The sequence below is a fragment of the Protopterus annectens genome, chromosome 9.part0 (assembly GCF_019279795.1).
Source record: "Protopterus annectens isolate FY-2018-M chromosome 9.part0, PAN1.0, whole genome shotgun sequence".
Classification (NCBI taxonomy): domain Eukaryota; kingdom Metazoa; phylum Chordata; order Ceratodontiformes; family Protopteridae; genus Protopterus; species Protopterus annectens.
The window spans coordinates 907,157,035-907,179,757 of NC_056743.1; the positions used below are offsets into that span (position 1 = coordinate 907,157,035).

The window sequence follows — 22,723 nt, forward strand, 5'->3', positions numbered from 1 at the left end:
GGTCAGGCACAGAAAGCCTGCAGAGAGACAAGACTCCTCAGAAGGGTTGCTGGACTTCCAGTCACACCTCTGTTTCAGCATTTCAAGGATTTCTCCAAAGAAGAAATCAGGAGGTGACCCTGGGGGACCCTTCCCCTTCATCGTAATTCATATCCTCAGTCAGAGACTCCTCAGGGGAGTCTACGTGCTTCCTGCTGCACTTCTTCCACGTGGGCTCCTCAGTGGGCGGTTCTGAGGACTCTGAAGGGGCGCCCTGCAAGGGGTCTTCTGTGGCTCTCATGCCCGATGTCCCGAGGCAGTGGCTTGTCAGCTGCAGCTCAGGGGGAAGGGGTTTGTGGGGTTCCGACATCTGAGAAATGCTTCCTGAAGCAAGTGCCCCATCCATTGCCCGGAAAGCGGGTCTGCCTGAAGAGGGATGGGAGCCCAGAACAGAGATGGACAACCTCAGAACCGGGGTCACACCCCACTCCCCCAAACCTGCCCCCAAGGAAGAAGCCTCAAGAGTCGGAGCGGACAGAGCCCCTGGCACCATGGATGGGACGGTAGATGCTGTTGGAACCGTACTCTGCGACAAAGCGCCCACGACCCAATCCTGAACTTGAAGGTTTGGTTCCTAAGATATCCAAGACAAAAGGGACAGTCCCAAGCCCATAGTGAGGTCCACTACTGACACTGAAACAGAGTTCCGAAAGGGACGTTAGAGCTCGAGGCTTTGAAACCTGTAAGGTCAAAGGAGGAGAGTATTATGGAGTCCCAAATCCGGCAAGTGGATGGGTCTTGGATGGAGTAGGAATCCCCCTAGCTGTCAGCAGCTGATCCACAAGGTGCACCACAAAGTTCGCAAAGGCTCCTAGTGGATCTAGTGGATACTCCCAACAGGGAATCTGGACACTCTAGGAAGGGACTATTTATTTGTCCTAGAATGGGATCCATCGACTGGGTGCATCGGGTCCGTGCACTGGTGTCCAACAGCGCCATTTTCTCTAGTTTAGAGACAGGTAGCAGTGGGGTTAGTATTAGAGTGATAGGTACCGTAGATGGAGTCAGTGCCAAAAAAGGCAGTTGGTACCGGAGAAGGCTCAGTCACTAGTGGAGTCGAAGTTACAGGTACCAAAGGTATGCTCGGAGCTGTAGCGGCACTCTGTTCCAAAAAGGAGGAAGCCATTACCAAAACATCGAATGTCGGTGCCATGGACAGTGTCGGTGCCGAAAAAGGCACCTAAGGCGATATATCAGGTGATGGAACCAGGGTCAGTGCTGTGATGATGGGCCCAAGTTCGAGACATTTTTGGTATTTTTGACCTGGTAGGCTTGTCCAAGTCACCAGAGGGTGAAGAGGGTACAGAATGCAGTCTTTTCCTGTCTTTTCTGGGAGGGGGAGAGCCCTCCATCGCAGAAAGAGCCTCTGAAAAGGAAGTCTTTGGGAGGCACTTCAGAATCATCTTGTTTTTCCATTCATTTAACGTGCACTGGCTGAAACCTTTACAAATGGAACATGGGGGCTGCACCGAGAGATGGGACACCCCCAAATAAAATACACAATCATGCAAGTCACTGTTAGGCATTCTCCTACTACAAGTATGACATTGCTTGAACCCAGATGTAGCTTTCTTCTCAGACATAATGAAGCACCCAGAAACTCACAGGTTATAAGAGAAAGAGGAAGGATTTTCCCCCTTACTTTAGGTAGAGGAGAGAAAGAAAAATACCAGCGATGGTATTAAAGAAATGCCCCAAAAGGTAGGGAGAAAGGCTCTACCACCAATGGTACTAAGACTACCAACAGGTATAAGGAAAAAAGGTTTAGCAATAGAGCACAAACAGCATGGGTATGTAGAAAAGAATTAATTACACTCACTAAAACACAAATGACATTAAAAAGTAAAAAAAAAAAAGCTGAACTTTGCATGAGAGCTGGCTTGAACACGGCTTTACGACAACGTGGCAAATGAGATCAGAGGTAACAGGGAGAAGGGTATCATGGGTAAAAGTTTAGCTTGAGAGTTTCTGGCTGCCGCGAGTTTGATACAAAACTGGCTCACTTCAGAGGACAGAACAGATTCCCATCAGTGATGAATGGGATGAAGAGTAACATCAGATCCGCTTTTTGTTTCTGCATTAAAAAGTAGTCATTTTGCACCTATTAATAACTAAAACAGCTTAAAATTTGCTTTTGAATGCAGTAGACAGTATATGAAGCTGTGTTTATAGTATGAATATTCATGGACAGGCAAACTACACTTATGTCAATTTGTGTTCCAGCTGAAATTACTATTCTATACCTATGCTAATCATAATTAGAGTTGGAACCCAAAGTGATGCAAGCGCTGCCTGCCTGTCCATGAATTTTCATGCTGTAAACATGGCTCAACACATTGTCTTCCACGTTTAGAAGCAAATCTTTTAAACTTTATATATACAGATATTTTTTAAAGGTTACAAAACACTTGTTACAAAAAAGTGTTCACATGCATAAAGATGCATCTGAACACTTTTTTGATAAAAAAAAGCCAGATTTGCAATTATAAACATGATCTTCAATCCTCAGGTAAATTAAACTTGTAGCTTCATACTCACCATATGCCAAGTCACATTAATACTGCAATATGAAATTTAGCTCTTTCTCTGCTTTAACTGGAATCCATTATCAAACCTGTTGTGCCCCTGTTAACACACCACAAGCTAGCAATGTTTCTTTGCTTAGCCTCCCCCAAAATATTGCCTAAACTGCCTGCTTTGTCTATTAATGAAAATTAACAGATCAAAAATAAAACAAATCCCAGCTACAAAAAAAATACCATTTTCATATCCTAGCCCCAAAGATGTCCAAATCGTACAAAAGTCAAAGACATCACCACTTTGGACCAACTTCTGAGCTTAGACAAACTTGACAAGTATAATCCAAAGATATTTTGGGTTGCAGTGCACACAGCTACAAACAAATGCAATAAAGCATAAATACATGTACCTGAATACAAGTCTGGAATTTTCAAAATCTATCTTGACGTCTTTACTGTCTTCTACACAGAATTCAACGAACACAAAGTCCCTACGATCATACCATTTCGCAGAAGCAGGCTGCCTAAAACAAAAATTGAAAACAATCACACAAAGGCCTGTAAATGGAGAATATATGTTTAAAAAAAAGAATGAGCAACTACTAAAAAACATTACAACAGCAATTTGCATTTCAAAGGATTTAGGATTTCGATTCATATTTTGACAAGAATAAAGTTCCACAGTATGAAGCTAACAAAAATTAAACATCATCACATTTGTCATGACAGTTAAAGCAGAGAGAATTAAGGCTATGATGTGCTACTTGAAGTTCAAGGCTCAAGTCCCGCAGGCACACTCTGCCTACAGCCTACAGATAAACCACGTCACTTAACCAATTAAATACTCTGCGGCCACTAGGAAAAGTACAGTTTTGTACCTATCATAAATGTAGATGTCCGACAGGTATGCAACTGCAGTCCTGACATATGGGTTGTCCTGCCTCAGGCAGCCCTTCGGTCGGCCAGATTCCAAAGTCTGGGTCCGGCGTCGGCTGATGTCGCCCTTTCCCCGACGTCAGAGCGCCTGGGGTATAAAAGCGTCAGCCGACACCATCTTCTTCAGTGTTTCCTGCCCCAGATGCCAGGTGCCCTCTAAAGAAGGCTAAATTTTGAAAATAGAGAAAAAATTCCAGACAAGTACAACATAAAAACAAATACACCATAAAAGATTACCCCAGGTAGCTAAAATGAGGGGTAGAAACCCAAAAGAATACCACAGAGGGGTAGGTGGGAGGGAAAACCTGACTGCAGTTGCATACCTATCAGACATCTACATTTATGGTAGGTACAAAACTGTACTATGTCCTTCATGGATGCAACTGCAGTCCTGACATATGGGTTGAATACCATAGCCAACCTGGGGGTGGTAGGCACTAAGACAAAGATGGTGTAGCTAAAATGCCCTGCAGGACTGCAGAAGCAAACCCTGCTCTGGATCTGGAATATAAAGGCAGGTTGTAATGTTTGGAAAATGTATGCACGGAGCTCCATGTAGCAGCTTCTAAAATGTCCTTTGTTGCCACTCCTCTTAAAAAGGCTGTGGAGGTGGCTGTAGCTCTGGTGGAATGGCCTGATGTCAGCTGGCACAGTTTTTCCATGAAAAGAGTAGCAGAATCGAATGCAATTTCCAATCCATTTAGTAATTGTCTATTTGGAAATTTCTTTTCCCTGCAATCCAGCAGCGCAAGCTACAAAAAGCTGGTCAGATTTTCTGAAAGACTTTGTTCTGTCCAAGTAGTAGCGCAACTGTCTGTGTATGTCCAAGGTGTGCAGAAGTCTCTCTCCTTTAATTTTGAGGATTGGGAAAGGTAGGCAGGCAGGTGAATAGCTTGATTCAGGGACACCCTGGATACCACCTTTGGCATGAATGATGGATTGGTTCTCAAAGAAACTCTGTCCTGATGAAAAATGAGAAATGGTTGTATTGCCATAAGGGCCTGTAGCTCAGACTCTTCTTGCTGAGGTTACTGCCAGAAGGAAAGCTGTCTTCCAAGACAGAAATTTCAACTCTGAAGATGCTGCTGGTTCAAAGGGAGGAAGAGTTAATTTTTCCAGCATAAAGTTGAGGTCCCATGCAGGCACTGGTGGTTTCCTTGGAGAGTTGATGTTCTTTATACCTCTTAGAAACCGTCTTAGCAATGGGTGAGAAAATACAGGCGGATCAGTGTTATATTTGGCAGATATTGCTGAAGCATGTATTTTTATGGAAGAATATGAAAGGCCATTGTGGAGCATTTCAGCCAAATATTCTAGATCTGTGGAATGCTCATCACTGATGGGTCTTGACCCTTTTTGCTGTTCCAGATAAGAAATCTCTTCCATTTTGCTGAGTATGTTTTTCTAGTGGAAGGTCTGCGTGCCTCCAGGATGATATCTTTTACCCTTTTGGAAAGTGTAACCTGAGGAATAGTCATGGAATCTTCCAAGCTGTCAGCTTCAATGTTTTCAAGCTGGGGTGTAGTGTCCTGTAATTGTGCTGTGTCAGAAGAAGTGGCCATTGAGGAAGGAGCCACGGATTGGTGTGTGTCAAGCTCCGTAGCAGTGGGTACCAGTGTTGTCTTTGCCAGTCTGGAGCTATCAGTATGACTTTCGGTTGCTCTGTCTTGATCTTTAGTAACACCTTGGTCATCGGTTGCTCTGTCTTGATCTTTAGTAACACCTTGGTCATCAAAGGAAGAGGTGGGAAGGCTTATAGTGTTAGAGAGTTCCAACTGAAGGAGAGAGCGTCCACCTTCCATGCTTGAGGATGGTATGTCCTTGTGCAAAACCTTTTCAGATGGTGATTGAGGTGGGAGGCAAAAAGATCTATGTCCGGCCTTCCCCATGCTCGAGTTATTTGTAAGAAAATGTCTGGATGCAACATCCATTCGTGTGGATCCATGATGTTTCTGCTTAGGCTGTCCGCCAGAACATTGTCCTTCCCTGGTACAAACTGGGATTGTAGCTCTATTTTCAATTGTAGGGAAATATCCCAGAGATTCATTGTCAGTCTGCAAAGAGGGTAGGAATGGGTACCTCCTTGCTTGTTTATGTACCACATAACTGTGGTATTGTCTGTCTTTATTAGTAGATGGCCCTGATGCATGAACTTTGAAGGCCTTGATTGCATGCATCACTGCCAGCATTTCTTTTTGGTTGATGTGCAGGTGCTTTTCTTTGTGTCCATTGTCCTTGAATGCATCTGCCCTCTATGTGCGACCCCCATCCATGGTCTGAGGCGTCTGTTATGGTTCGACTTGTATGAGGCTTGCTGAAAGGCAGACCTTTGTTTATCTGGCTTGCTTGAGCCAACCACAGAAATTCCTTTTGAAGGCATGGAATGAGTGGGATCAATGCTTCCAGGCTGTGGCTGTGTTGAGACCATAGACTTTTTAGATACCATTGTAGTTCTCATATGCAGCCTTGCGTGTGGAATCAGAAGAATTCAAGATGCCATGAAACCCTGGGCCTGCAGGATTTTCCTTGCAGTCATCTGGGTGTGTGTTGCTAATTTTCTGAAGTATTCTGGTAATTGTTTTTGTTTTTCTTTTGTCAGAAACGCCATCTGGATGTTTGTGTCCAGTGTGGCACTCAGGAAAGGTATTTGTTGGGATGGTATGAGACGTGATTTCTGAATATTGATTGTGTATCCCAAGGCCTGCAGTAGGTGAATGACATAGTCCAAGTTTTTTAACAAGGCTTGTTGGCTATCCGCTTGTATAAGGCAGTCGTCCAGGTAAGGGTATATTTGTATCCCCTGAAGTCTGCAATGTGCAATTACTGATGCCAGGCATTTCGTGAACACTCTGGGCGCAGTAGGTAAGCCAAAGGGCAATGCTGAGAATTGATAATGCTCTGAGCCTGCAAGAAATCTGAGGTATCCTGCAACTTTGATTGGGACATGCAGGTATGCCTCCTTGAGGTCCAGAGTTACCAGCCAAGACCCCTTGCCCAGCATGGGAAGGAGTTGCTGTAAAGTCAGCATTTTGAATTTTGGCACAATAAGGTAAGTATTCAGTGCGGACAAGTCCAGAATGGGTCTCCATTGGTTTTCTTTTCTTGGAACAAGGAACAGTCTTGAATAAAATCCTTGGCCTTGTTCTGCAGAAGGAACCTTTTCTATTGCTCTTATTTGAAGTAGGTTTGTTATTTGTTTGAGTGCCTCTGCCCTTTGATTTGGTGGCAGGTTTGGCCTGCCATGTCTTGTTGGTAGTGTACGAAAATGGAATCTGTATCCTTTGTCTTTTATGTCCAGTATCCATTTGTCCTTTGTAATATTGTGCCAATTTTGTGAGAATAAAGATAATTTTCCGCCCAAAGGTGCTTCTAATTGAGCCCTGGATGGCGGAGTCCAAGTCAAGTCATTGAGATTGTCCCTGCGGAGCAGTGGAAGGTCCTGCCCCACCTCTCTGGTTCAGAGGCTGCCATTGACGTCCTCTGTAGGAGCCTCGAGTTTGCCCTCTACCTCTGCCACGTCTGTTTTTGCCTCTTTGAAATTTGTCTGTGTCTGGAAAGGACCAATGCTTAGAAGGCCAATTCCTGCTGAATCTTGGAGGCTGTACCTGGAGGAAATCTTTGACTGTTTGCACTGATTTTGCCTTTTCCTCTATTTTCTTTAAAACCTCTTGTGCTGTAGCACCAAATAGCTTATTGTTCTCTAGTGGTGCGTCCAAAAGCTTAATTTTCACATGGTCTGGCAATGTTTGTTCCTTTAACCAAGCATGTCTGCGTATGACCGCACCTGTCATTGCTGCTCTACATGAAGCTTCCAATGCATCATATCCACACTGAAGGAAATGGTTGCTAACCTGCTGAGTATTATGAACCAATTCCTGTAACCCCTTTCTATCTAATGGTTCAGGGGAAGCCAATTTCTTTTGCAAGTCATCCAACATGTATTCCTGATACTGAATCATATGAAACTGACAATTTAATGCTCGCATAGAAAGGGTGGAAGATGTATATACTTTCTTGCCCCACCTTTCTAAAGCCGTAGAATCTCTTTCCGAAGGAAGTGGATTCTTAGCAGTAGTGGAGGAAAACCCCTTTAGGCCCCTGAGAAATAGTTTCAGGGTCAGCAGTATGGCCCTTGTACAGAAACTGATGTGTGTCTGGGACCCTGTAGTACCTGTCTGGCTTGACAGGAGCAGGGGGGAGGGAATCAGAGGAAACACTAGATTCTAAGTACACATCATCTAAAACATTTAAAACTGGAGGAATAGCTAAGGGTCTATGCTGAGGTAGCTTTAAAAATTCCCTTAACCTTTTCCTAGAATCTGAGTATTCTTGGCCTTGCCATTTGACGTGTTCCCTCATGGAATGATGCGTTTCCCCAAAGGAAAACTCCTCAGGAGGAGAAGCAGAGGGAATGGATTCCTCCGCATCAGAATCCTCGTAGGCTGGGAAGGCCTCCTCCTGGTAGTCTGAATGTGCAGAATCACCTGAGGCCTCATCAGAGGACTGGGGATCTACCTGCTCAACCCTAGGCCTCTTGACAGAAGGCGGCTGAGAGCCCCTATCTGGATGTGGCCAAGAGCCCCTAATTAAAGAAATAAGGTCCTCAGCTAAACTTAAAATTTGAGAACCAAAAGTGGATCCCAGAGAAACAGATCTTGGAGGGAGAGACTTAGCCTGTTTGGCAGCCTTAGCACGTGTGTAGGCCTTAAAGGACATAGACACTGGAGGCCTGGCAGCCTCGCGTGCTGGAGTAGTCTTATCCGCTGAAATGGTGTTAGAAATATCCTGGGCTACAGTCTCAGAGGGGAGAACAAAAACCGGCACCGAGCTGGCCTCCGGTACCGAAGTAACCGGTGGGGCGGTGTCGTCAGTCTGTAGCAGTTGTGAAACCGGCTCAGAAGAGACCGAGACACTCGCGGTAGGCCTAAGCGTGGTGTCGGCCGAGACCACGGGTGTCGGTCCTTATCCTTCCGTTTTTTAGGTAAATGTGCTGTCGGAGGCTCAGACGGCATGATATAACAGAAATCTTCCCCAAAATAATCCTGTGCAAACTCTGTCCGACGCCTAAGAGTGTGTTTATTGAAAGAAGCACAAGCTGTACAGGCAGAGGCGTTGTGTTCTGGGCCTAGGCAGGGTAAGCAGTAAGAGTGGAAATCCTTATGAGGTAAATGTTTCCCACAAGTTAAACAATTATTAACTTTTACAGTTTTATCTGACATCGGCTGAGGCAAGAAAAAGTCCCCAACGGGGTACTTGGCTTTTTTGAAGACTTCAGTAGCTGAAAACACAGGAGCTGGTCGACCGGCACTTGCGAACTGCTTCTGCTTCGGGCGCCGCGAGGCAAGAAAGACTGAAGAAGATGGCGTCGGCTGACGCTTTTATACCCCAGGCGCTCTGACGTCGGGAAAAGGGCGACATCAGCCGACACCGGACCCAGACTTTGGAATCCGGCCGACCGAAGGGCTGCCTGAGGCAGGACAACCCATATGTCAGGACTATAGTTGCATCCTTGAAGGGCATCAGGGTTATGATCTTGTAGACTGCATGCCAGGTCAGCTTCCTACAAAAAATACTTGTTTTTTTTTGCATGCCTTGGCAACAAACTACAGTTGACATTTCAGAAATATAACTATATATGTACAATAATTTAATTATTGCAGAAAAAAAAAGTAAATGCCAAACTGGTTCACTAACAAAGGGGGAAAAAAAGATATTTGAACAAAAACATGATGGCAATACCATTTACTGGTCCAACACATGTTAAATAAGAAGTTATGTCTTACCATAACGATCCATGTGAATTGTTCACCTCGCCTTTGTTCTTACACACGTGGCCGCATCACCAGCTCCGCATCTTCGAGAAAGCTCGAGGCACAGTAATATCCCATGATCCTCAGGTGCTAACCCTCAGATCTAGTTTGCTATACCAGAAGAATCCCTATTAGAACTGTGTCTAGAACACTTAAACAGATACTACACAGTGTCTGGAACCCTACTGTCAAGTAGAGGAGAAAAGATGCCATTACTAATGCACAATAACATGCCAACCATATCTAGAAAAGGCTGAAAAGGAATCTAGTTGAATACCGTTCTCCCAGACCGCAGGACAGGGGATGGAGGGGGGGTATGTAAGAACAAAGGCGAGATGAACAATTCACATGGATCGTTATGGTAAGACATAACTTCTTAATGTGAAATTGTTCAATCTCGCCGTTTGTTCTTACACACTAGTAGCGTCCCTAGCTCATTTTTCCCCGGGTGGCTCAAGGGAGAACATTCCTGAGTACAGTGGAAACAAACGTCGCCCTGTCCCTGGAGCTCTTGTCTAGCTTATAGTGGGCGATAAAAGTATGTGGTTTTGCCCAAGTTGCCGCTGCACAAATGGTATCTAAAGGCAAACGAGCGGTATGGGCTGAAGAGGTAGCAATCGCCCTTGTAGAATGAGCTCTGGGTTTGAAAGGGAGTTGCTGTTTCGATTCAGCATATACCAAATTTATGCAATCTGAGAGCCATTTGGATAAGGTAACCTTCGTCACTGCCTGTCCTTTTCTTTGGTCAGCATACGAGACAAATAGTTGATCTGACTTTATGTACTCTTTTGTCCTATGCAAGTAAAATCTTAGTTGTCTGTGAACGTCCAACTTGTGCAATGTGTATTCTAGGTTATTGGAATGATTTTTAAAGGTAGGTAGGTAGTTCGATAGATTGACTGATGTTCTGAATCGGACAAACCTTCGGAAGGAAGGACAGATTGGTGCGCAAGGTTACTCTATCTGGATGAAAAATAATGTACGGGGGTCGGATAGATAGAGCCTGTAACTCAAACTCTCCTGGCGGAAGTGATGGCAACCAGAAAAAGTGTTTTCCATGAAAGAAATTTTAACGGAGTTGTGGCTGCTGGTTCAAATGGGGGCAACATGAGTTGTGACAGCATGAGATTAAGATTCCAAGGGGCTATTGGATTACGAAAGGGGGGAACGGAGGTGAAAGGTACCTTTCATGAGGGCTTTACAAAGCCTGTGGGACATAAGAGAACCATCCTCACGGCCAATATGAAAATTGGATATAGCGGCCAGTTGAACCCTTATAGTGGATGTTGATGCTCCTTCTTGAAAAAGTGTAGTAAGGAAATCTAGTATCTTCTGTACTGGAGCCCCGAATGGATCTATACCTTGTTTGGAGGCCCAGTGCGCAAAACTGTTCCACTTGCTGTTGTACAATTTCCTTGTAGATGGTTTGTGAGAAGATACAATAATTTGTTGTATTGCAGGGGATAGTAACCCCGACCTGGCTAAGATGGGAAGCGGAGCAGCCAAGCTGTCAGTTTGAGGGACTTGAGGAAGGTGTGAGGAACTCCCGACGAATATGTCAACAGGTCTGGCTCCGGGTCCAGTATCCATGGTTCCTCCACTTGAGATTGAAGGAAGGGAAACCAGTTTTGTCGAGGCCAGAATGGGGCTATCAGTATTATGGTCCTGTCCAGATGTTTGGCTTTCTGCAAAAACCTGGGAATTAGTGGAACAGGAGGAAAAGCATAAAGGAGACCCTGGGGCCAATCGTATACCAGTGCGTCCCTGGGGACACCCCCTGGAGGGGGTAACAGGGCAAAGTAGCTTCTGCATTTGGCATTCAATGGGGATGCAAACAGGTCGCAGCAAGGCTGGCCCCATCTGTGGAAGATCTCTTCCACCACTTGAGGTTTGAGGGACCACTCGTGAGGGAACAGGATGGCTCTGCTCAACCTGTCCGCGATTACGTTGGAAGTCCCCCGGATGTGTGCTGATATCAGAAAGCATCCAGTGGACTTTGCCCATTGCCAAATTCTGAGGGCCTCTCTGCATAACTGGTAAGATCTGGTTCCCCCTTGCTTGTTTATGTACCAGAACACTGACATGTTGTCAGTCTGAACTGTCACTGATCCCAGAGGTAAGGACTTGTGAAAGTGTTGCAACGCTAGAAACACTGCCCTCAGCTCTAGGAACATTGATGTGCAGATTGAACTCCAAGTTGGACCATTGACCTTGGACTGTTTGTCCCTGAAAGAATCCCCCCACCCTATCAGGGAAGCATCCGTGGTTAGAGTTGCTACCAAACTGGGTAAGAAACTGTCGTCCTAGTGTTAGCTCTTGACTGTGTATCCACCACAAGAGATCCTTCTTGCAAGAATTCGTGATCAAGATTTCGTGAGACAGTGGAAGTTGTAGATACGACCACTGGGCGAAAAGCATCCATTGAAGAATCCTCATGTGCATCCTGCCTAAAGGAACTACAAGAAGGGAGGCTGCCATCAAGCCTAGCACTCTTAATATTTGTCGTGCAGGGACTCTCTTGTTGTGAAGGAGCGAAATTTGATGCCTGAGGTCTGATGCTCTTGGTGGGGGGAGTAACTTGAACCAGGGAAGTGTCTCTAGCTGTGTTCCTATAAATAAGATACGCTGTGACGGCGATAAAACAGATTTTCCAAAATTCACCGTTATGCCTAGTGAAGAGCAAAGACTAATGGTGCAAGTCCCTGGCTTGTAGAAGACGATACTCTGTGGTGGCGGATAGGAGCCAGTCGTCTAGATAGGGAAACACCCGGAATCCGTTTAGTCTCAAGTGAGACGGTACTACTGCCATGCATTTGAACACCCTGGGGGCTGAGGTGAGACCAAAGGGCAGAGCGCGAAACTGGAAATGACTGGCTCCCAGCCAGAAGCGCAAGTGATCTCTGGACACCCTGGCCATCTTGATATGGTAGTTTGAGTCTGAGATCTATAGAGCACATCCAGTCACCCTTCTGCAGAAAAGGGAGGATTGACTGAAGCATGACCATCCGGAACTTTTCCTTTTTCACAAAGGTATTTAACTTGCTGAGGTCTAAAATTGGCCTCCAGTCCCCTGTTTTCTTTGGAACTAAAAAGAACTTTGAGTAAGTTCCGGATCCTATTTGGTCCGCTGGGACTGGTTGGATGACTGTTTGAGCAACCTTCCTATCTCTATGGTTGCTTGGTCTCGCAGACTGGGTGGAACGTCTGGGAGTTTTTTGGAGTTGGGTGGCATTTTTATGAAGGGGATGCTGTAGCCTCTGGTGACCATGCTTTTTACCCAGTAATCTGATGTAAGATTTAGCCAGGCCTCTGGGTATAAAGCCAAGCGAACCCCCGACTGCCTCCAGAGTAGGACAGCCGGGCCTGCACTCAGGAGTGCTGGAAGGGCTTTCCCGAGAAGGTCTCTGTCACCCTGATTTTGCGGACCCCCTCTGCCGGCTGGGCAGCGTCTTCAGTTTCTTCCCCCTCCCCTGCCTCTGGAAGGGGCGTCACTTTGGGTGTGCTGAAAAGATCCCAGAGTCTTTCGGAACCACATTTTTCCTCCTCGTTGCTCTTTGGGGTAGGGTCTAGATGGAACGGAAAAATGGACCCCTACGGCAGACAGGGTCTTCCCTTCTTGTTCACACCTCGTGAGAGTCTCCTTTACTTTGGGCCCAAACAAGGAGACACCATCGAAAGGGGCGTTGGCAAAGGAAGACTTAAAGGCTTCCGCAAAGTAGTATAAGCGCAACCAGGATTGTCTTCTCAGGGCGAGCGCTGAACCTGCCGCTCTACTCGACCCTTCGGCTGCGTATGAAATCAGCCTCATGGACGAGTTGACTATGGAATTTAGGGTGTTAAGTTGCACTGTCACTTTCTCAGCGACAGCAGCATCTGTGTGTCCCTGGAGAGGATCACCTAGTTCCTTAATGAGATCTCTCTGTAAACGCGTGAAATGCGCAAGGTAGTTGAGCGATCGGATGGAAAAAGTCACCGAACTAAATATGCGCTTCCCATATCTGTCGATTGTACTAGAATCCTTATTAGGAGGATGGACAGAGGAAGATTATTCAGACATCTCTTTCTTAGTGGCCGCTGCCGCCACCATAGTATCTACGGGAACTCCTTTTGTAAGATAGGATTTATCTTGGGGAGCCGTCATGTATTTGTTTGGTTTACGGGGGACAGGTTCCACTGTATCAGGTGTTTCCCAAGCCCTCCAAGCTATTAGATCCATGAGATCGTCTAAGGGTGGAGTCACCCAGGGGGTAGAAGGTTGAGCCCCAAATGCCTTCAGTAAGACAGATTCATCCACAGAAGGGGTAAGGGTTTGCCAGTCCCCTCTTTGCTTCAGAATTTCCAAAATGTCTGCAAACGAGACATCCTCAGAGGTAAACCGTGGGGACCCTTCTGTTTCATCTAAATCTGTATCAGACGTGAGATTCCTGAGGGGAATCTATGTGCCTCCTCTTGCAGAGTAGTTTCCTCGGAACATCCTCAGCAGGAGCTACTGGGGATGCATCTGAGGAACCAGTCTCGCCCTGTGGGGACTTCTGAAGCATTGGGTCTCAACGCTTGGTAGGTACCGAAGGCACAGAAGCAGAACGTGGACATTTTGGGGAAGGAGATGAAGATACAGATAGGTACCGAAGGCACAGAAGCAGAACGTGGACATTTTGGGGAAGGAGATGAAGATACCGATGAAGTATGTGTCTTATCAGACAAGACCTTCCTCATGATGTCAAAGGCACCGGTGCCCCGATCCGAAGGAGGTAGTTTCTCCGGAAATCGGAACCACGGGCTCCGACACAGAGGACGGATCTGAACTGATTTGAGCCGAAGCACCGAGGGGAAGAGTCGGAACCGATATCTGTTAGACTATTCCCCCCCAGAACCTAGGAAATATCTTCGGCTTCAAGACTCTCCGAAGGAGTCGGGGTCAACGGAGCCGATAACACTACTGGAAGCTTCGGCATAGAGGGCTCTACAATCATCGGTTCTTCGACTCCTAACACCGATGACTCGACAGGTCTCTGAGGAGGAAGTGTTGAGGGAACTGGAATAGCTTTGAGTTTCGAAACCAGAAGGGACGAAACCTTGATTAATTTGGACAAAGCAGAGTTCTCCATAAGCTTCTGTACCGCTCGGTCCACATCGGAGTAGGAAAGTGGCCCCGAAGAACGGGTCTAAGGGACCGAAGCCGTCACGGAGCGAAGGATAGCCGAAGGTGGTACCTCTGATAACGGCTCCAAGAACTGAGCCTCGTGCAGAGTTAAAGTCTCGACACCCGGCACCGAAGTCATAGGAGCCAGTGTCCGAATCTGAAAAGAGGTGCTCGGAGCCGATGACTTGGGCTCCGACACTCTTGAAGACTTCGACCCCTTCGAAGACTTTGAAACCTGTTCAGCCTTGTCCAGGGCCTCCTGAAACTCTGGTTTAAGCAACCCTCTGTCAACCAACTTCCTGCATCTTTCCAACATGACCCTCCCACTAAAGGAATGACAGATGAACAGTCTTCCTGCAAGTGGAGAGGGCCAAGACAATAGACGCAGGATGAGTGGTTGTCAGTAATGGGCATCTTCTGTCCGCACTGACACCTTTTAAAACCACTTTTGGTCTTTTCTGACATTATTAACAGAAAGGAAAAAATCCAAGAAAAAGTACACCACTCTTAAGAAAAAAATTCCTATAATATAATTTAAATGTAATATAAATATAAACTGTAAAACACTTTTTTTTTTTTTTTTTTTTTAAGTACTGTAAATTCTTACAGAAAAACGGCCTAAGGCCCTTACTAAGAATTTTGAAATAACAACTTAACTAAACTAGCCTTAAACAACTAAATAATAAACCTATCAAACACTATAAAGAAGAGTATAAAATGTAAAAATTAGAAGTAAATGACAAGAAATATATAGTAAAAATTCTAATGGCCCGAGCCTCTCGATGTGATTTGCTGCTAGCGGCAAACAAGATCTGAGGGTTAGCACCTGAGGATCATGGGATATTACTGTGCCTCGAGCTTTCTCGAAGATGTGGAGCTGGTGATGCGGCCGACTCGGAGCCAAGGATCGGCTCCGAACCCATGTATAAGAACAAACTGCGAGATTGAACAATTTCACATCCTATGTTTGTACAAATAGAAGTTATGTTCTTACCATAACGTTCCATGTTAGTTGTCTTCTTCTCGCCTTCTTCTTGCTGGATGGGTTCGGAGCCGACCTCGGCTCCGACTCGGCCACTCTAAAAGCTCGAGAGTTGGTTCCACCGGCTCGAGGCTCCCCTTATATCCCACAATGCTAGGTGAGAGTTACCTCAGATCTCGTTTGTAAGCTAACCCCAGCTTATAACAGAAACAGTATAACTGTAAAAAACAGAACCCACCTCTAACAACAGGAAGAAGAAGGGTGACCTACATCCTGAAACAAGAAATATGCATAATAGCATATAGCTAAGAAAGAGGTGGTAGAAAGAGAGGTCACGATCACAACTCCTCTAGGTCTGTCCAGGCCAGGGGGAAGGAGGGTGGGGCCTTAAGAAGAAGCGAGAAGACAACTAACATGGAGCGTTATGGTAAGAACATAACTTCTATATGTTAAGTTGTCTATCTAGCCTTCATTCTTGCTGGATGGGACCGTCCCTAGCACCTTGTCCCGGGTGGCCTAATGGAACAGACTCCTGAGAACAGTGGAACCAAAATTAGCTCTATGCCTAGAAGCTAAATCCAACTTATAATGGGAAATAAAAGTGTGAGGAGTAGCCCAAGTAGCAGCTGCACAAATGGTGTCAATAGGCAGTCTGTCTTGGAAGGCTAGAGAAGTAGCCAAAGCTCTGGTGGAATGGGCTTTAGGCTTATTAGGCAGTTTTGGTGTCTAATCTCATAGACAAGGGTAATCAGAGATGTTAGCCATCTGGATAAAGATACCTTTGAAACTGGAAGTCCCTTTCTGCTTTCCGCATAGGAGACAAACAGCTGATCAGATTTTCTGAATTGTTTCGTCCTGTCAAGTAGTACCTTAATTGACGATGAACATCCAGACAGTGTAATTTTTGTTCAGACCTATTTGAATACTCCGGGAAAAAGACAGGGAGGTCAATGCATTGGTTTAGATTTGATGTTGAAACCACCTTAGGCAAAAAGGACGGGTTAGTTCGTAAGGAAACTCTGTCCTTATGGAACACAAGGTAAGGAGAGCGACAACTGAGTGCTTGAAGTTCTGAAATTCTTCTAGCTGATGTGATAGCCACCAGAAAGAGAGTTTTCCATGATAATAACTTTAAGGAACATGAAGCTGCAGGTTCGAAAGGGGAAAGAATCAAAGAAGCAAGAACTAAATTTAGGTCCCAAGGAGAAGGAGGATTTCTTACAGGAGGTCTGAGAAGAAAAACTCCTTTCAAAAACTTTGCAGAGTTTGTGGGACATTAGGGCAGATTCAGAAATACCCACATGGAAATTAGAAATAGCTGCCAATTGAACCTTAAGAGTAGATGGAGATGAACCTGAATGGAAGAGTTCAGCAAGAAAATCAAGGACTAGTTGGATGGAAGCGGTGAAAGGATCTATGTCCTTTCCTTGTGCCCAATATGAAGCGTTTACACTTACTCAAATAAATCTTTCGAGTGGAAGATTTATGGGAAGCTATCAAAATATCTCTAACAGAGTGAGATAATTGAGGAAGCCTGGCTACGGTTGGAAGTGGAGGAACCAAGCAGTGAGGTTCAGAGAGGGGAGGGAGCGATGAAACTGACCCAACTGATGGATCAAAAGATCTGGAACTAGGTCCAGATTCCACGGTCGCTACAAAAGAAATCGATGCAGAAAGGGGAACCACACTTGTCGAGGCCAGTAAGGAGCAATGAGGATCAATGAGGCCTTCTGAGCGATAGCTTTCTGTATTACTTGAGAGATCAGTGGGAAAGGAGGAAATGCATACAGAAGTCCCGGGGCCAAACTTGGACTAGCGTCCCTGCTGGGTTGGCCTGGTAAAGGGAATAGAGTGAAGTATTCTCTGCACTTGCTGTTTTGGGGAGTAGCAAAAGATCGCAGCAAGGCTGACCCCACTTGAGAAAAATCTCTCTCACTACAGAGTCTTTCAGAGACCACTCGTGAGGCATGAGAATAGCTCTGCTCAACTTGTCCGCAATGTGATTGGACTTCCGGGGATGTGCGTTGCTATCAGAAACGCTGAGAAGAAATCGCCCATTGCCACAGTCTGAGTGCTTCTCGACACAGGGTATGATCTGGTTCCGCCTTGTTTGTTGATGTACCACACTACAGACATATTGTCTGTCTGGATTGCAATCGTTCCCAAGGGAAGAGAGTCTTGAAGGGCTTGCAACGCTAAAAGCACTGCTCTCATCTCCAGAACATTTATGTGCAAGTGGCATTCGTTTGGTTGCCATGTGCCCTGGACTGTCCTGCCCTGATAATGCCCCCACCCGATCAGGGAGGCATCCGTTGTCAGAGTAGCAACCGGAGGAGGTGGAACAAATGGTCTCCCCAACAGGAGCTGGGGAAGACATCCACCACATGAGATGCTTTTGCACGCTTGCGTGATCATAATGGTGTGAGACATTGGAAGTTCCTGGTATGACCATTGAGAAAAGAGCATCCACTGAAGGATCCGCATGTGGTATCTGGCCAATGGAAGGAGGGTATGGCGCTGCCATGATTCCCAACACCTTTAGAACTAACCTGGCTTTGGCTCTGTTGTTGTTGAGAAGTAGTGATACCAATTTTTGAATGTCTGATATCCTTTGGTTCGTTAGTGTTGCAGACATGTTTACAGTATCTAAATTTAGCCTATGTAGGTAATAGTGCGACAAGGCGACAAAACAGACTTTTCGCAATTTATTGAGATACCCAGTTTTGACAGGCGAAAAGTGTAATCTCTGGCCATCAGAAGGAGATGCTTGGTGGGAGCTGTGAGGAGCCAGTCGTCCAAATATGGAAACACCTGGAATCCTTGTCGTCTCAGGTGAGAAGCTACCACTGCCATGCATTTGGTAAACACCGGGGGCAGTGGGTGAGACCAAAGGGCAGGGCCCTGAATTGAAAATGACTGGTTCCCAGCCTGAAGCGGAGGAATCTTCTGGAGGCGTCTGTTCATTTTATGTGATAGTACAGCGTCCTGAAGGTCTATAGAGCACATCCAGTTTCCTTTTCCCAATAGGGGAAGAATGGATTGCAAGCGTGACCATCCGAAATCTTGTTTTCTTGACCGATCTGTTCAAGATACTGAGATCCAAAATAGGTCTCCAGTCCCCTGTTTTCTTTGGAACTAAAAAGAACCTTGAGTAGATTCGGATCCTAGTTGGTCTGCTGGCACTGGCTGAATAGCTCTTTTGCAAGCAGTTTTGAAATTTCCAAAGCTGCTATATCCCTTTGAGCGGGTGGAACATCTGGAAGGGATTTTTGACTGATTTGGAAAGCGAAGAAAGGGAATAGAATAACCTTGAAATGATGGACTGTACCCATTTGTCTTGTGTCAAGGATAGCCAGGCTTCTGGGTACAGTGACAATCTTCCCCGACTGCCTCGAAGATGGGCAGTCGGGCAACACCTCAGGGATGCTGAAAGGGCTTATCGGAGGGCGTTTCTCGATTGCCCTGGTTCTGCGGACCCCTCTGCCTCTAGGCGGCGTCTACCATTGTTGTTCCCCCTCTGCCTCTGGCGGGAACCGACTCTGTCGTCAGGCGAAGTCCCTTGGGATTGTTTACGGAACCACATCTTTCCCCTTCTGGCCTTTGGGGTAAGGCCTAGAAGGAGTAGAAAACGGACTCCGGCGGCAGAAAGGGTCTTGCCATCAGTCTCGCACCTAGTCAGGGTTTCTTTCACTTGTGGACCAAAGAGATGATCCATCAAAGGGGAGTTCGTGAAAGGCGTCTTGAAAGGTTCCAAAATTGCATAGCCGCATCCAGGCGTGCCTACGTAAGGCTACCCCTGTTCCTGCGGCTCTGCTCGCTCCATCGGCCGCATAAGAGAGGCGCATGGAGGAGTTGGAAATAGAATTAAGGATAGCCAGCTGCGTGTTCATTTTCTCTTGAAACCCGCAGCTGTAGGGTCCTTCAGCATTTCACTCGCTTCTTTGATCAAGTCCCTTTGAAGGCAGTGAAATGGCACAGGTAATTCAGCGAGCATAGTAAATGTCGCTGAGGAGAACATCCGCTTCCCGTACCTATCCATGGACCTAGATTCCTTGTTAGGTGGATGGACAGGCACTGAAGGATCGGCCAGTTCCTTCTTTGTGGCGGCAGCTACCACCATAGCATCCACAGAGACTCCTTTTGATAAAAATTCCTTGTCTGATGGAGCTGTGATGAATTTGGAGGGTCTCCTGGGAGTGGGGTCCACTGAATCAGGAGCCGTCCATGCCTTTTTAGCAACCACCTGCATGAGGGGGTCGAAGGGGGGGGGGACACCCAGGAGGTGGAAGGACGAGAGCCAAACGCCTCGCTGGCCAATTTCCCCTCTGTTTAAGGATCTCCAGAATGTCTGCAAATGAGACATCTTCAGAAGGGGAACGGGGGGAACCCTCAGAATCATCCAGATCTGTGTCCGACGTGATAGACTCAGGTGAGTCAATGTGCTTCCTCTTGCACTTCCTCTTCCGAGGGGGCTCTTCTGCCAAATCAGGAGAGGCCTCGGAAGAGGATGAAATCCCCAAAGGGAGCTCCTGAGGAGTTGGCTCTCTGCGGTCCGGGATGAGGGAGTGAGTCGACTTACCCTGAGGCAGCATAGAAGGAGGGGCTGCGGAGCCGACTGTGGAGTAGAGCCAGGCTCTAACACACTCCGCATGACCTCGAAGCACCCCTGTCAGGCAAAGCCAGAGGTCCCGCTCCGAGGAGCTAAGGACCCCCTCGGCACCGACAGTGATGGCTCCGAGGCGATGTCGGAGCCGAACTCACCAGCGCCGAAGCACCGAGAGGGAGAGGGGTGGGACAAGGGTCGATGCCACTCACCCCTCGGAGCCAACGAGGGAAGTCCGGCGCCGAGATTCCTCCATGGAAGAAAAGCGGAGCCGGCAGCGGGCCGAAGACAATTGTCTCTGCTCGAGGTGACCACAGTCTCGGTTCCGACACGACCTGGCTCCGAACTCAAGAGAGTCGAAGGAGGAAGGAGTTGATGGACCGGGGCAGGCACCGACTGATGAGTCAGGCTCTGAAGCATCTGGGCTAGTGCCTCGGACTTGAGTAGTCGACTCACCACCCTCTGAAGGTCATGATCGGACAGCCTCGATGACCTAGAGGAATGAGACCTTTGGCTCCGTTCAGACAGCAGGGGAGATCCTGGAGCCGAATGAACGGAGCCAAGAGAAGGTGACCTAGACCTCTTTCTGGTTGTCGGCTCCGAAGATCTTGTCGGAGCCGACACGGGTACCTCGATAACCTCGGCTCCGGCCGGAGCCGAGGAAGCCACAGAAACTGTGGACTGAGTCTTATCGGCTCCAGCCGGAGCCGATAAAGGCAAAGGTTGAACAGCCTGAGGTCTCGGCTCAGAAGCGGGCGAAGACCTCGATGCCTTGGAGGGCTTCCCTGTTGAGACAGACAGGGAATCCTCCTGCTTCAACAAGCCTCTCAGAATAAGCTTGTTTTTTCTTTCCTGCAGGACCCTGGGGCTGAAGCCATGGCAAACAGCACAGGAGTCCTGCAGGTGCAAAACCCCAGACAATAGACACAAGAAGTGTGAGCGTCTGTCAGAGACATTTTCTGACAGCACGTCACACTTCTTGAATCGAAGACCTTTGCTTCTTTTGACATAGCCTAACTGGTGAACACAAACACACACTCAAACACACCAGTTATACCCTGTCAGAATAACAACTTTAGTAAAAATACTAAAAAATAAAGTACAATAAACAGTAGTAAACTACACAAACACTCCCTAGGGAAGGGAAGGCCTAAGGCCCAAGGGAAGAACTAAAAGTTCTTTTAAACAAGAAAGGGAAAAATTAGGTGGGGATAAAGTTCAATGAACTACACTAATTTGAGAATAATTAAACTAAAAAAGGGGTAAAAAGAGTAACTTTTAATAGAAAAAGCTAAAACTCACCAGGAACCGGTAGAACAACCAACCTCGAAGCTGTAGTGGCAAACGAGATCTGAGGTAACTCTCGCCTAGCATTGTGGGATATAAGGGGAGCCTCGAGCCGGTGGAACCAACTCTCGAGCTTTTAGAGTGGCCGAGTCGGAGCCGAGGTCGGCTCCGAACCCATCCAGCAAGAATGAAGGCGAGATAGACAACTTAACATCTAAAGTTTGTGTCCAGTGTCTGTTTCCACTACTGTAGTACTGACCCTTGGGGATACCTTCCAAAAAAGGCTTGATGACGAGCAAAACCGGAGTCGTTCACTCATTCCATCTGTAGATCATGAGTTGTGCAACTGCAATGTTTGCCAGCATCATCTGTTTTTTTCTTTTCCTTGACTTGGTTAGCTGACCTCTTTTGGTCTGGTGCCAGAGCAGTGGCTGCTCAGGAGAATGTGATACTAGAAAAGCAGTCCAACTAAAGACTCCCCAGGTTGCGATTCTCGTGCAAGTTAACTCTGACGATGCAATATAACTAGTAAGGGGAAAAGAGCAAAGGAAAAAAGGAAAGCGGCCAAGGTATTCAGCCCTACACAAGGGTGCCCATGACATTTCAAACAGAGGGAACAAAAGCAGAGAACTAGTACTGAAATTGCTAATATGCTCAAACATTTATAAGTATGGTAAATTCCTAACAACTCCACTGTGTACACTGTACAATTTGATGTGGCAGGAATGACTCTAGGGAACATTCCCAGTATATCCAGAGCATGGACACCAGTAGATAGCTTGCCCAAGACAGTTACACAAGTCCCTTGAGAATGGCTGCTACAACCAGCAAGGAGGTCCTACGTACAATATCCACCTAACACTTGGGAAAATGTGGACAGCAGATAATCAAGTGGCTACTTCCAAAACAGATTGTGTACAGACTCCTAAGAATACAGTTTTGGATGAAGTAGTCTTAATGGGAATGAGCTCTGACAGGTACAGGAATTTACAGTTGTAGAAGGAAACATTTTATATTTACCAGAAAAGTCCAACTGGACAAATGTCCTTTTTCAGCGGAGGCCAGAGGAGAAAAGCTCCAATTTAACAGATAATACACACAAGGAATAATATGTATACAGATAAAAACAGGAATCAACGTAACAAATTCACACAACAGATTCTAAGTATACATTAATAAAAAAACCTTTGGGGATATTGTATTTTAAGACTGTTGGCATATAATTCAGTAAGAATACAATTCTGTGAAGACATTTGAGAACATACTAGCAGTATATTATAAAACAGCAGAATATACAATAAGTCAACTGGGATGGAAGAAAAATGTCAACACTGTATCTCACTGTAGAAATATAGGAACAGTACATATGTTTTCTTATTGTTTATGTTAACTGTAGCTTTGTAC

General features: G+C 46.3%; 1 protein-coding gene across 1 annotated transcript in view; it reads right to left on the minus strand.

Moving 5' to 3' along the window:
* The window catches only part of PTGES3 (prostaglandin E synthase 3), a 599,571-nt gene that overhangs the window by 380,510 nt on the left and 196,338 nt on the right, over positions 1–22,723 (minus strand). The window contains exon 2 of the mRNA XM_044083635.1: positions 2,969–3,082. Within this exon, the coding sequence (XP_043939570.1) occupies positions 2,969–3,082 (114 nt within the window). The remainder of the gene's footprint in view (positions 1–2,968; positions 3,083–22,723) is intronic.